The sequence below is a fragment of the Pseudochaenichthys georgianus genome, chromosome 15 (genome assembly GCF_902827115.2).
Source record: "Pseudochaenichthys georgianus chromosome 15, fPseGeo1.2, whole genome shotgun sequence".
NCBI lineage: Eukaryota > Metazoa > Chordata > Actinopteri > Perciformes > Channichthyidae > Pseudochaenichthys > Pseudochaenichthys georgianus.
The window spans coordinates 23755794-23771248 of record NC_047517.1 but is presented as its reverse complement, the minus strand read 5'-3'; the positions used below and the strand labels follow the sequence as shown (position 1 = coordinate 23771248).

General features: G+C 39.3%; 1 protein-coding gene across 4 annotated transcripts in view; it reads right to left on the bottom strand.

The window, feature by feature from the left end:
* Positions 1 to 15455, bottom strand: part of LOC117459541 (A-type potassium channel modulatory protein KCNIP2-like) — a 112178-nt gene that overhangs the window by 10185 nt on the left and 86538 nt on the right. For 2 of the 4 annotated variants that reach the window (XM_034100383.2, XM_034100384.2), the window contains exons 2-5: positions 1533 to 1657; positions 1318 to 1387; positions 824 to 894; positions 501 to 608 (exon numbers count right to left, since the gene is read on the bottom strand). In XM_034100383.2, coding sequence (XP_033956274.1) covers positions 501 to 608; positions 824 to 894; positions 1318 to 1387; positions 1533 to 1657 — 374 coding nt within the window. Of the gene's footprint in view, positions 1 to 500; positions 609 to 823; positions 895 to 1317; positions 1388 to 1532; positions 1658 to 2831; positions 2935 to 6473; positions 6994 to 15455 lie in introns of those variants that run through there. The other 2 variants (XM_071205725.1, XM_034100382.2) reach the window with 2 other exon arrangements.

Sequence of the window (15455 nt, the reverse complement as noted above, 5' to 3'; positions counted from 1 at the left end):
ATCAATCAACAGTAAGAGGAATACTTACTTCCGGGTGTACAATTCTCCGTTATCCAATGGGAATGGACGCTCACATTGCCTTTAAGGGCAGCCGACACAAACGAATGCCGTGCTTCCATGAGCGTCAAATCCCGCCGCAGATGGGAATACATTGCAATCAGTTGAAAGCTATTTGCGTCCCTTTATGAAGCTGAAGGAGCCTAGGAGCGTCACAACTGCACGCCACGGACACTGACCAAACGTCGCTCCTGGACGATTATGGAGTGAGAGTGTGTTGGTCATACTGAGGCAAAGTTCTACATTTCCAATATATAAGCTGATGTATTCAGGGATCAAAATCTGAACAGACAATGTCAATTCCCACAAAAAATGAAATGTAATATCGTACTTCCACATATCCCAGAACACCAAGGATATGACTGGTCATTCGTATGTCTCTCACCTCCTCTTCCAACCCCACTCTAAACCTCCACCTGCCCACAAACAGCCACTGTGTTTACCTCTTTGGTGATGCAGCCATCTTTGTTAAGGTCATAGAGGTTAAACGCCCAGTTTAACCGGTCATTTATGGTCCCTCTCAGGATAATAGACAGGCCAAATACAAAGTCCTGAAAAGATTGCAAATCATTTACTGCTTTGTTTAGGCATCACTTCAATCTTGACACAGTAAATACAGTCAAATCTTCATCACAGCACTAATGTCTGTAGGCAGGCATTAAAAGGAAAACATATTTGTGATGACACAGCAGTGGTGGCAAACTTCACCGGAGCACACATTTGTTGTTACTTCTAAAAAGGAAACCGATATAAAAATAGAGCTCACCTCGAAACTAATAGAGCCGTTCTTGTTAGTGTCGAAAGCTTCAAACAGGAAATGTGCATACATACTTGAATCTGCAAAGGTAGAGACTTACAATAACCTCCGTGTCCTCAAAACATGAAGAAAAGTCTTTCAACAGTATTAGCAGCCAGCTAAATATAGCCAAGATATAAGAATAATTTCAAATACAACTGGAGGCGAGTGATTAACATTTCATCAACCAAAATATCATGAAATGAAAAATTGCTTTGCCTCCTAGCAGTGCATGGACTATGGTTCAGCACTGCAGAGTACATTTATAATGAGTTAATTATGTTCATTTCTTCATGAAAATGTAAAATTCATTGTGTACTCTGCGGAATCAAATACATTGTGTTATTTGCATTTTTACCTGAAGTCTATGAAATAAATGAAGATGGAGAGAATGGTGAAAATTAAAGTAGTATGGACACAGTTGTAGATCTTCAGGTTTAGCAGTAGGGGGTTTGACAACTCACCTCCCTGTGGAAAGAACTGGGAATAAATTGTCTTAAAGTTCTCCTCATTCACCACACCACATGGACACTCCTGGGAAAGAAATGTAAATAAGGAAAATTAGTTCTCTGAGAGCAAATTAAGGATTACATGGTAACTTTGGATCTGACAAGGCTTATACTGCTATCAACTCCCATAATGATGTAATAGAAGCAGTCTCTTTTCCAGCCAGACCTACATTTTTGAAGCCCCTGTAGAGGACTTGCAGCTCTTTTTTGGTGAACTTAGTCTGCTCCTGAAGCTTGTCCATGCTTTCAGGGCGATGACACACAGTGGATAACTCAAAATCATCTTCCACGCTGTCTGTGTGAGGGAGAGACCAGAGTTAGTTATCATCACTACACCCACAACAACATCCAGCAGCCATGATCCGGCAACGATATTTTAATGAAGTCATCAAACTGAAATTGAGTTTGTCATCCAAGTCTTATACAAAGAGCATACCAACATCCTTCATTGACAACAATGTTAGTCGTATTGTATTACGTCACTGTATCAAATAAAGAGTTAATGCAATTTTCTACATACAATTGTGACAACTACGTCAAGCGTTTTCCACACATCACTGTTCCAGGATATAATACTGTAGTAATGCATATATAAAAAGTCTACATTTCTCAAGTTCAAATTTCACTAAAGATACCTTAATCGAAACAACAATAAAGTGGCCTTGTGAGACAGCATCTTTTGGTTAAAATGTATTCAGTGTTTCTTGTGATTGTTTCTCTAAATGAGCCAAATTACTTACAGAGATCTCATGTCCAAAAGAAACAGACACGGTTAGATCAGCTTGTTTTTTCTGAAAATGTAATATCTAGAAGTGTCTAAAATCCTTCATCAAGTTAAAATATTCAGTTAAACGTAAAAGAACTGCATTGAAAAAATGTGTCTTGAAACTAGATACAAAGTCGATAAATGACTTAACAATGTTAATGCATGCTTAAAGGGGCCAGAACACCATTATAGGTGACCATGTCAAATCGTTACCCTGTTAAGAATTACGTTTATTTCTGGGTTTTAAAATGTTGGAAACCTTTGTGAAAATGTATGTACACAATTTAAAGAAACACACAACATAGGTAAAGTAGTTTATAGACAATTTAATGTCACCTATTGAACTTGTGAGAGAAAGTGAGAGAAGAGGATTAACAGGAACAAAAGAGCCGTTTCAAAAGGCATGGAGACACATCCATTCACAGATATATCTAATTTCATCTGTTAAAAATAACTGTCAGTAACCACACCTCACACTCACACACACACATTGCCCAAAGGACCACACGCTTCAAATCCTAAACATTCAAAAAGGGGTCTGACCCATTAGCAGCAACGAGGTCAGACAGCGTGTGCTCTGACTGTTTCCCAGGCTGCGTGTACACAACTTCCTCTACATAAGTGTCTGAATGAATCTTCTGAGTTGACTAAAGAGTCCAGATACAAGGAAGGAACTGGAGATGTATAGAGAGTGAAGGAGCACTTGCTTTGACTGATAGAAGGGGCAGCCTCAGGCTTGCAGCATGGCAGCAGCTTGAGGAATCGCTGCTTTATGGTTTTTTTGCTTTGGCTGGTGGAAGGATTACCTGTAATCACCAACCATAGCACACAGATTAGACACATGCACCACACGCAATTTTCAAAATCAAATTCTTTTTTCACACACACATGCCTGTAAAAACCAAATAAACACTCCATGCGTTGGACAGATGCAACAACAGACTGATTCATGCCATTTATTCAAATAGGTGATTGCCTGTTGACCTGGATCAGCGATGAGAGACCGTGAGTACCTCTTCAAACAGAGATATTATCACACAACAGCAGCACAGCCGACCCCTGGGAACACACAGCGTCCCTGATCAGACTGGCTCATACGTCAATGTTACATTCAGAAAAACTGTGACAAAAAAAGCCCATGCGTCAGTCTGATTAATTCACAATCGACTTAAAGACTTAATTTCACTTGATAGTAGAATATAATTTGCCAGACAGATGTACTGCACAAAGCCTCCACCAGAGCCAAACACACCTGTCACCACTGACTCTGAGCAGTTCACCTCAAAGCGAGCAAACCTCATAATTAAGGCATGTCTAACCGAGGAAGTAAAACACATTTGCAAATATGAACCTGTGTACTTACACAGGATAAGTCCTCTCACCCTATTTAGAAGAACGCCAGTGATCTGAGGGATGAAGGCCATGAAGGGGTGAAAAACAATACACCTTCACCGACTCTGTGTTGTTTTTCCCTGTTGTCTCTGCACCTCAGGGACTGTGGCCCTCCTGACCTGTGGCTCTGGACTCATTTGGAGCCAAAACGGTAGAACACATTGTCCCATGGTTGCCAGATAAATACATCCAGCTGCCAAGCACTGGCTCAGCCCTCTGCCTCGAGGTCTCTTTGAGTGTTAATAGATGATTTTTTTCCACATGGACCCGACATCTGCCAATTAAACCGGAAATCATATTGCCTGACCATCTGCCGAAGTTCAAAAATGAATCGGTGTAAATCTTTAAAATAAAGTAAATCTGTAATTATGTCTATGTCTAATCACATTGTATTTCTGATCGGTGGATGATGTAGCAAATGCTGCTACTACTACTGAATAGACTATTCTACTAAATGAACCACAACAAATAGGGTTGTATCAATTGCTGTTCAAAACCTCAAGAACTTCCATTCTTAAATCAACATGAATAAGAAATCCAAGTAGTCAGAACAACAGAAATTACTCTTTTACTCTTATGTACCCCTAAAAAAAAACAAGCCCCTTTGCTCCCCAGGCTTTACATGAGGGAACAAGCTCCCCAATAATATCAGGAAAGATGCAGTTGCAGACCGAAAACCTACCTTTTCTTCCGAACAATAAAAACATTTCTCAATAGGCTGGCACTTAAAATGGTTATTTAGAGCTAATGTTCGTGCAGGAGTCTTTGTAGTTTGTATCTTCATTATTAATTACATTACATGTACTGTAAATCACTTTGGATAAATGTGTCAGCTAAATCAAATAGTACAACAGTAATGTCGTACTTTATTCTACAATATCATGACAGCAGGTGAAAATCATATGATATGACTAAAAGCTGTGACCTCAGGGTGAGAGTGTTTAGTCAGCTTTTTTAACTATATACACTATGAATGGTTTATGTATAGTTTGTAGGTACATTTATTACATAAATAACATCATATTACATTTCATTAAATGTTTTTTAAGTATACATATTAATTGTAACTAGCAACTCTGACTGTAAAATAAAATGAGTATAGTATTTGCAATATTCCAGTTTGCAAGATATAGTTGAGTAGCAAACACAAGTAGTCAAAATAAAACTACTATACACAACATTTACTTAAATAATACATGTGCTTGCAACCAGTGCTTAAGGCGTAACTAACAGAGAGTACATGTAACAGACGCAGAATGAAGTTTTAAAGCAACCTTCATATCACTGTTTATTATTGTGCTACAGATTCAGCTCGTCTCCAGGTGTGAGTAAACTAAATGTAATTTGTACTGATTGTTCCGAAGGCCTGCACAGTGAAAAAAGTATAAATCATTTTCGCTTCCTTTCTTCTACATGAAATACAGAGCTTGTTTTAGGACTGAGGCACCTTTCCTCCCCCCTTGTCTCACAGTCCCCTCTCCATCTCCTCTGTTTCTATCTCTGTAGCTTTGCTCTTGCTGCTGAGGAAATTCCTTGATTTTTGTTTTTGAGTAAATCTGCTGTATCTGTCTTGGCCAAGTTTGTCTTCAGAGAGATATGTTTGTTCTCAGAGGGATTAACCTGATTTTAATGTGCAAAGGCACAGTGCCTTAAGGCCCCCTATATATTATAAATATTGCCCCAAAAACATCTTCGTAAACATCTACTAGCATTTATCTGAGAAACACAACCTGTATTTATTCTATTTCACAACTGTTTTAAAGCATAGTATCAAATTAGAAGTCAGAGAGATTACTTATGATGTTGTATCTTGTACTCACAGAACAATGTTGTTGAAAGCAGTCTTTTGTGAAAACTAGTAGGTTACTGGGCTCATTACATTATAGAATTAACATATGATTCATTTATTGGAATCCTTTGAAGTCAACATTGTTTTTTGAGTGGAACTAACAATGAGACCACAAATCCTTTCATGTTTGCCAGAGTAGTCCAATAATGGTTTTTGCATATTCTTCATGAGTCAGGGGGAAAAGCAATTTGCCAAAATCATCAGCTGTTGTACAGCGTAAAGATATTCTTCCCCAGCGCGCCCTGTAGTCAGTGTGCAATTAGAGTTCAATCGTTTTCAGCAGGGTACACTGACAAACCATCACAACTCAGGAAATAAGAAAAACATATCTATTTTTAGCTTGATGGAAAACAATTTCTTTGCAACATCCAGTTATTTTTAAAGGAGCTCTGTTTCATAGTGACACTGAAACTACTATCAACTAAAGTGAGGCAGCATAGTGTTACAGTGATACTGTACTGTAGATCCAACAATGAACCATCAGCAGTAATGTCTAGGTCCTCCTGAGATCTAGTTATAAGTGAAGTAGTACTGCAATTTAAACGTTTTAATATATTTAGAACTGATGGACTTCCTGTTGGTTTGGTTTGTTGTCTATGTCTCTGTGGTTACTGTTTTCTTTTTAATGAGGCCTGGGACCTGTAACATATTTATCTCCTCCCACTTTTTCTATAGCTGCAGTGCATCTATTCAGTATTTCACTTTCATACATTAGGGGAAAAAATAAAAGCATGCCTGAAAATCAGTGCAGCATAGATAAATATAACCCCTCATATGCCTCCAATCTTCTCCACCCTACCTGGTTTGACACTGATGACATCACACGTGCTATCCTTCAGACTTTAAAATGCTCCCTCCTTAGACACATTATGCTAAGTTGAGTAAGTTAGAAAGAAACACACCATACGTACTTCAGTACACAAACACACACATACACACAAATGCACACACACAAATGAAAGGTATGTGAAAAAATGAGGCCAATCTATTCTAAGTTTGACACTTAAGCAAAAACACATGTAGACACACCCTTTCCAGCTGTGTCTTTTCCTAACATCCCAAATTCATTTTTTTGCGTCCTCACTCGCTAACCGTTTCCCTTACCTTCTGTGGAAAGGTCGATAAGCCCCAGAAAGTGCATTAGTTTGAGGGAGCTGCAGACCACCAGGAGGATGCCCACTGTCTGCAGCCCCTCCACCTCCCACTGTTCTTGGAAGAACAGATGCATCCTTTGCCCTTCCTCTTTTTCTGTTTCTGGCAACAAAAAATCTTTCTCTTGCCCCGGGGCAACCACTTCCCCCCCCTCAGCTCCAACCAGGAATGCACCGTCTTCGTCTCCTCAGTCTGTCCTCTCAGTCTGTCCTCCCAGTCTATCCTCTCAGTCTCCCTCTATATGCCGGTACTCCTCCATCCTGTCTCAGGCACGGCTCCCCGCCCGCTTTCTTCACTGAAGGTAGATTGTTATTCTCCTCGTTTCTTCATGGAGAACAGTAAGTGCGTAGCAGCAGGACTGTCGGCTTGCTGTCCCCCCCCCCTGCCGCCTCCGAGGCTGTCACCGGCTGTGTTACTTACAGGTGTTTCATGTTCGGACAATTCACTGTGTGTGTCCTGGCAGGTTGGCGGCAATTGTTTTCTGACTGTCTCTGCTTTTCCAGCCACTAATTATCAAACTCTCTCTACACTCTGCCTGTCCTCCCTCTCCCTCTCTTTTTTTTTTTGCCTTACCTCCGTCACTCTCCTCCTGCTGTGTCCCTCCCCATGTTTAATTGGGTCAGTGATGGGACTGGGTGCAGGGGAGGGAGAGGGGAAAAGAAGATGGATGGAAAAAGATTGAACCCTTGTGGGTTGGGAGGGGTAACAGAGAAGGTCGACATCCAAAAGACAGACGAGAACAATGAGTTGGGAGTGGGAGGAGAGACGGGGAAGGGAGGGGGCAAGGTAGAAGGGGTGATAACAGCAACAGGGGTTTAGAAGGGACCGTATCCAAAAACAATTGATTGATGTCGCCCAGGCAAAATTAAGATCAAAATTAAGAGAAGCACAAGAAGAAGCAAAGACTGACTAACATGATGGAGACTGTGATGACGGAGAACGAAGCATCTGACCCAGCGGCTACTGTGGACAAACTCACAGATGTGGCAATGTCCCTAGAGTGTAAAGCAGACACACATGCACACAGCCTGCAGGGAAAATCTGGCTATAACATGTATTCCATATATGCAATCCAGTGCAGTGGGGAATAGTTCAGTGTGAATGGGATACATTGATGCCACATCTGGCAAACTGACGTCCTACCACCGCCAGACTCTCTCTGAATATTTGGAACAGAAAGCAAACAAATATTTTAAAGGGATGGAAGCATGGTTATGCATTTTGGTTTTCATGTAGATGTTTCTAGACTCCCCATTACGATTCAACATACCTGACGTGGGGTCACATGTATGAATGATTTTTACCTTTTAACCTTTCAAAATATTGCAGATGGAAATCAATAGCATTTCTTTAAATAAACACAAATCATTTTAAGACATGACCAAAATGAATGTTTTCATTGTAAGGTTCAGTCATTAGGTCATGGTGGGCAGCAGATTCGTGCACTTTTTAATCCCAAAGGAAAACCTACCTTACATAAAATGATTATAATGAGTTTTATTGCAGTGAAGTACACAGATTTTAAATTCCGGGTTAAAGAGAACATTAAGCAGATTTCCTCAGCTGAGGTACCAACATTTGCTATTGTCCTCCTAAAAAAAACACAAATTAGAAAAATACCACGATTTTGTTGAGTTTTGGTTTTGTTAAGGAACAAAAAAACATGGTTCCAATGAAGGAAAGAGTATGGTGTGTGTTCAAAATCAGATTAGGTTAAGCTTTTGGGAGAAAATGAGTAGAGAACAAATGTCAGACATTTCATTAGGTCATCAAACCACCCAACCGCGGACCTCTCCGGACTTATATGATCTACAAAATCTCATAAAATGTCCTTTTTTTCTCTAAATGGACAGGTGTGAAATTGACGGTTCTAAAGATCTTTGACTCTTAAACATAAACATATGTCATTTGAGGGAATTTGCTGATGCTCATGTTTATCATGTCCTCTTAATTTAAGCAGAAACCTATCTGTTAGTGCTATAGCCAAATGTAAGGAAGAGATTCCACCAATACTTAACTCGATAGCATGTCTGCATGTAAGGGAGGAAACTTATACAAAATGTACACCACCCCAAATTGATCATGTTGTTGATAGTGCTACAGATGCTCTGCGAATAAAATTAGACTTAGAAGAAAATAAAACAACATAGATTAGCTCCATGGCATAATGCCGAAACCCGCAAAATAAAGCAAAAGTCGAGACAACTTGAAAGGATATGGCGTTCCACTAAACTTGAAGAATCTCGTTTAATTTGGCATATTACTCTCAACGAATATAAGAAAGCACTGCGTAAAGCGAGAGCAGCCTACTACTCTTCATTAATAGATGAGAATAAGAATAATGCAAGATTTCTTTTCAGCACTGTAGCCAGGCTGACAGAGAGCCACAGCTCGATTGAGCCTTCTATTCCCATAGCACTCAGTAGTAATGATTTTGTGCTTTTTTTACGATAAAATTGTTACTCTTAGAAACAAAATTAATGACCTCTTGCCTTTGACCAGTATAGTGTTATCAACAGCTCCCGGAAACGTAAGTTCTAATATTACACTAGATAGTAAACTAGAATGCTTTTCAGCCATAAACCTTGAACAATTAAATTCAATGATTCTCTCTTCTAAACCATCAACGTGCATGTTAGACCCAATTCCAACTAAGCTGTTGAAGGAAGTTTTTCCATTAATTAGCACTTCTTTATTAAATATTATGAATATTATCAGGCTATGTTCCACAATCATTCAAAGTAGCAGTGATAAAACCGGTTCTTAAAAAGCACAACCTCGATCCAGAGGTTTTAGCCAACTATAGACCTATTTCTAATCTTCCATTCCTCTCAAAAATTCTTGAGAAAGCAGTCGCAAAACAGCTGTGTGATTACTTAAAAAACAATGATTTATTTGAAGATTTTCAGTCTGGCTTTAGAACACATCATAGCACAGAGACAGCTCTGGTTAAAGTCACAAATGACATTCTAATAGCCTTAGACAAGGGACTTGTCTCTATTCTTGTTTTGCTCGATCTCAGTGCTGCATTTGATACTATCGACCATGCCTAATGCAAAGACTAGAGCACTTAGTTGGCATAAAGGGAACTGCTTTAGGCTGGTTTAGGTCCTATCTATCTGAACGCTCTCAGTTTGTACGTGTCAACGATGAATCTTCCACGCAAACCAAAGTTAGCCATGGAGTGCCACAGGGCTCAGTGCTCGGACCTATTTTGTTCACATTATATATGCTTCCGTTAGGCAATATTATAAGGAATCATTCTGTAAACTTTCATTGTTATGCGGATGATACTCAACTATATTTATCAATCAAGCCTGATGAAATTAATCATCTAAATAAAATTCAAGACTGCCTCAAGGACTTAAAAACATGGATGACCGTAAAAAAATGTTTATGTTAAAGACGACCAAAGTTATTGTACTTGGCCCGAAGAACCTACGAAACAAATTATCTAAAGATATACTAACTATGGACGGCATTAATTTGGCCTCCAGTGAGACTGTAAGGAATCTTGGTGTTATATTTGATCAGGATTTATCCTTTAACGCTGTGACGAAGGTAACTTTGTCACTGATGGCTTCGGGCCTTGCATATGTGCACATGTTTATACAGTTTATATTATTTATTGATGTAGTGTTTATTGTATTTTTTTTTTATATGTGTTCCCCTTTCCCCATGTCTATTGCCACTGATTGTGAGCACCTGGTGCTCTGTGGTATCTCCTTCCCCCTCACCTGTGTCCTGTTGGGTTGATTGGGTTGGGCATTTAGGCTCTGGGGTTTTGCTGTTTGGGAGGCTGGTAGTGTGTGTGAGATCCTGATGGCTGCAGGCTGTGCCCACGTGAACAGCAGCAGCAGCAGCAGGATTGAGGCTGTGTATTGTGTTCATGCTGTAATAAATGCCCACACCGGGTTATATTTGGGACGTTCTGCCTCCTTGCTTGGTCTGGGCCGCTCAATTGTCAGCTTCACAAACGCCCACATAAAATCAATTTCAAGGACCGCCTACTTCCATCTACGTAACATTGCAAAAATCAGGCATATCTTGCCTCAAAACGATGCAGAGAAACTAGTCCATGCATTTGTTACTTCAAGGCTGGATTATTGTAACTCTTTATTATCAGGGAGTACCAAGAAGTCAGTCAAGTCGCTTCAGCTGATTCAAAATGCTGCAGCTTGTGTACTAACCAGAGTTAGGAAAAGGGACCACATTACTCCTGTTCTGGCTGCCTTACACTGGCTCCCTATAGAACACAGGATAGAATTTAAAATTATTCTTCTCGCCTAAAAAGCCCTTAATGGGCAGGCGCCATCTTACCTTAAATAACTCATTATACCCTACTGTCCTACTAGGGCATTGCGTTCCAAGAATGCAGGGTTGTTGGTTGTTCCTAGAGTCTCTAAAAGTACAATGGGAGCCAGAGGCTTTTCTTATCAAGCTCCACATTTGTGGAATCAGCTTCCAGTTTATGTTCGGGCGGCAGACACCCTATCCGTTTTTAAGAGTGCGCTTAAGACCTTCCTTTTTGATAAAGCTTATAGTTAGGGCTGATTAGATTCAGCCCCTAGTTTTGCTGATATAAGCTTAGTTTGTCGGGGGACATCTTACTTCTTCCCTCTCTGACTATACCTGTGTACTGTCATGTTCCGATTAACCCAGCTTCCCCAAATTTCTTTCTTTTTGGTGTCTATATACGCCGGGATCCGGAGTCATGGATGATCCTGCGGTCCTGTGTCCTGCATCGCGAGCCCTGGATCTTGAGTCGTGGCTGTGGTCCTGGATCATAAGTCCTGGATGGATATCCTCGTGGATTCATCTTCCTATTATACACACATGCATTTCCAAACATTTGGACTAACTATGTTGCAAATGTATTATCTTTTCAATTTACACACGGCATCTATTGCACGTCTGTCTGTCCTGGGAGAGGGATCCCTCCTCTGTTGCTCTCCCTGAGATTTTTCCCTTTAAACTGTGGGTTTTCTTCGGAAGTTTTTCCTTGTACGATGTGAGGGTCTAAGGACAGAGGGTGTCGTATTGTCATACTGATATTTTGTACCAGTACTGAGACAAATGTGATATTGGGCTATATAAATAAACATTGATTGATTGAAGTTGAGAGAAAGTCAGATCATTTAGTGGAAAAAGTAGAATTGGCTAGATTTCAGCAAAAGTCGTAAGTGACAACCCTTTTGGTTCAAAGTGCTCCATCATTGTCATCCTCAAATCTACGCTGGGCTCAAAACTGTAAGCTAATGCTTTACGGGAAACTGAGATGGGAGACAGGAGGAATATTCATTCCCTAGTGCTTTTAAAGCCTCATGTTGCCTTTATATTGGATATCTGCATGGGTCCGTATAGCTGTGCCTGTGGGCAGGTCCTCTTTACACAAGAGATGAACAAAAAAATGGGATGATGGAGGGGAGAGCAAAGGGAAGCTGTGGGAGAGAGAGGTTTATACACACGGCTTGATCTGTCTGCAGTTTGATTAATGATTCTCAGTCAGAAGGAGAACTATAACTACGGTATAGCTGCTGAGCCTCGGGGAGCACACATATTAGTGCAGCCTTGAGAGACTGAACAACAGTATACTTTATCAGAGGCATACTCAAGCTCGTTGGTAAACAAGATGACAACAAGCAATGAGTTCATGTTCCAAGTCAGAAACTAGGTTCATGGATGCTCCAAGCACAACCATCATTCAATGTCAATTTAGGTGAGAGAGAAAACTGAGGCAAGTGAGTGCCTCAAGTATCATAAGAGAGATGTTACAGGCCTCTGATTGCACTGAAGCATTTTACATTATTACAAAAGGCTCTGTATGACCACATAAACTAGATTACTGAAGACATTTAATTGAAAAAAGGTTCATTAAATGTAATTTACTTGGTCATATTGAGTTATAATACATAAATAATTACAATACCCTAGTTTGCATGCATATTATGGACACAATTAATTACAGGATACAAAAATGCAGTGACATATTGAGGCCAGTCAATTCTTGAACACAGTCTGCAGTCTGAGAGTCAAATCCAGGATGAAAGTGTGAGAGATTAAGGCTGGTCGCACCTATCTGTCATTATCTCTTATATAAAACACAACTCTATCTGTCATATTCAGAGACAGAAATATAAGATCAATTCATTGCAAATGAACCAAAAAAAAAGTCCCTTTGACCTTGGTACTGTTGTTGCGGCTGTTTCTAATAATGGTAACATAAACTTTGGCCGACTTTACAGCTGTCCTGTTGTAACCCTGCATGCAACGATTAGGTGACTTGGAGGTCATCAGATGTCTAGACGTCTACTGTAAAACTGCTGTGGACAAAATCTAAATAACATACAAACAATGCTTTGACAACATTGAAATGCCTATATATATTGCCAGTATGTCAGCATGTATCTAAAAGCTGCTTCAAAAGAAAATACAGTTGTGCTTTGAAACACAATTACGTAATGTCTAAATAGTCTTCAGCACTTCGAGATTTGTCTTGGCAGATGAGAAGCGCTATATAAATTAAATATATTATTATTTATTATTATTATTACAGCCACACTAGCAGCTCTCTGAAACTGTACTTAGGCACAGCAGGGATCTGAGCTAAATGCTAATGTGTGCATGCCAATGTGCTTTGGCTCATTAGCATTAAACACAGTGCAGCTGAGACTGATGTACATGTCATTAGTTTGCCAGGTAATTAGTCACACACTTCAACCTAAAGATGACACCACTGTACAAACAAAGTCATCGAATCCCCAAAGTGTCTACAATTCATCTTGAACATGGAACATAACATTTCAGGGCAATTCATCCAATAACTGTGCAGACATTTCACAAAAATAACACATGTTAACCTCATAGTGGCGCTAGAGTGAAAGTCAAGGGTTTATCAGGGTATATTCTCTGGGGATCACAACATTTCATGGCAATCCGTCCTGTATCAACACATCGACATCGCTTTTGGCCATTACCGTTAGCATAACTAACAATCAACCAAATTGAGCAATTATTCAACGCTACTCTTGATATACAAGTTTAAATCTACAACTGTTGATATGCTCACACATCAAGCTCTTCACATGACAGCTGTCCCTTCAATGCTAATCAGAGATGAGCTCTTTGAAGCTGTGTGTGTCCAACTGAGAGATCATGTTGCTCCATTTGCTTTGAACAGCGTGTGTGATATAATTAGCAGGCCAGTGGTTAGGGTACATAACAGCTTCCAAAAAGCTTCCTCAGGCATCTGTTTTTCCCCCTTGACTTCCACTCATCAACTCAAAATGTCCTGTTAGGGCAGTGGGGTTCCTCCAGGGCAGACAATCACAGATGGACTTATTTGAGACAAGGATGTGACACCTGTATTCCAACCCAGTCTCACGGCATTTCGTGTTCACCAACACGATTTTTAATCTATTGATTCGTGTTCACCATCACGATTTGCCCCTTTTTTTTTCGTGTTGCACAGCACGATTTTAAAAGCAATGTATTTCTACTGGTAACGTGTTTCGTGCCTGCAGGCTGCAGCACGTCTTTTTCTCCGGTCGGGTCGTGGAAGACCGGAAGCTGTGTGGTTCATAAAAACATGTTCTTACTCAATATCAAGCCACAGTTATTGCTTTTATTTTAAATCGTATAATTTCGGACTTTTGTTGTCGTCTGTGAGGGAAATAAATGGGGCTCAGAGCCTCAGGATACTGAAATCTGTATTTTTTAAATCTTTTTTTCCTTCTAATTTGTTATTCTTTTCAAAATAACACACTGTTATTTACTCACCAATAACACACAATTATCCTTGCTTTTATTTATTGGTTTAATTCCATAATCTCTGGGTTTTTCGGCGTCCGTCAGGAACTGAATTTCAAAATAAATATAACCGGAAACAGACGTAGGCATTTCGAGCGATTACCCAAGATCCTCAGCTATGGTTTTAAGCTCGCTGATTGGATGTGTTAGCCGCAATGCATGCTGGGAGTTGGTGTTTATATTATATGAAATCCGGAAAACATTTTAAAAGTATAAAATAATACTTAATTCCGAGTGCTCTTGCTTTTCTCTTTGAAAGTCATCACATAAGGGCATTGTAATACACGGTTCGGCTGCATTACATATTACAGATCTGCCGTAGTTCTTTATTTAGAGAGCCCTGATGAGAAGACCTTTGGAAAAACTGGAAGAAATGGCGCCGAAACTGAATACTTGACGTGGATCATAAATATATCAACAATTAAACAACATCTTCAATTTCTCTTCACACAATACGTCTCCTTGCAGTATCAACACTAATTTGGCTGACTTTTACATTTGATCTAATTCATAGATAGGTTATATTTACACCATAACGGTGCACAGCTGATAGAAAAGGACTGTAGTTTTTAAAGATATTACTGATTTTCTTTGAATGTAAGAATGTAAATACTGAGTATGAAATAGTATAGCAATATGCTGTAAAATTATGTGAAAGCATGCATAAAACTATACATCTTCAGATGTTGTACATACACACTAATAATACAAAGTTATTATGGCTGTGTGTACCTTGTGTGCACCTCTTAGTGGTTAAAGCATGTTATTGAATTATTGTTTTTATGTGTTATATTTGATTAAAAAAATATTAAGAGTACATACTTTCATAGGGGGAAAGTATAAATATATAAATATAGAATATAAAAAATCAAGAAGATACTATAAGTGATCTCTACAATAAAACAGTTTAGTGCAGGATGTACAAAGATATTAATAGGAGGAGGTGAAAAACAGAAACACGGATTAACCTTTATTTAAACATTAAATATTAAGCCTGACAAAGTAATTAACGTCTAATATATTGCTTTCCTGCAATGTTAACTATGTTGAAGCACTTATTTTAACTGATATTATACACATTAATTATACTCTTATGTATGTAGATAGAATAAGAAATGTGCAGAA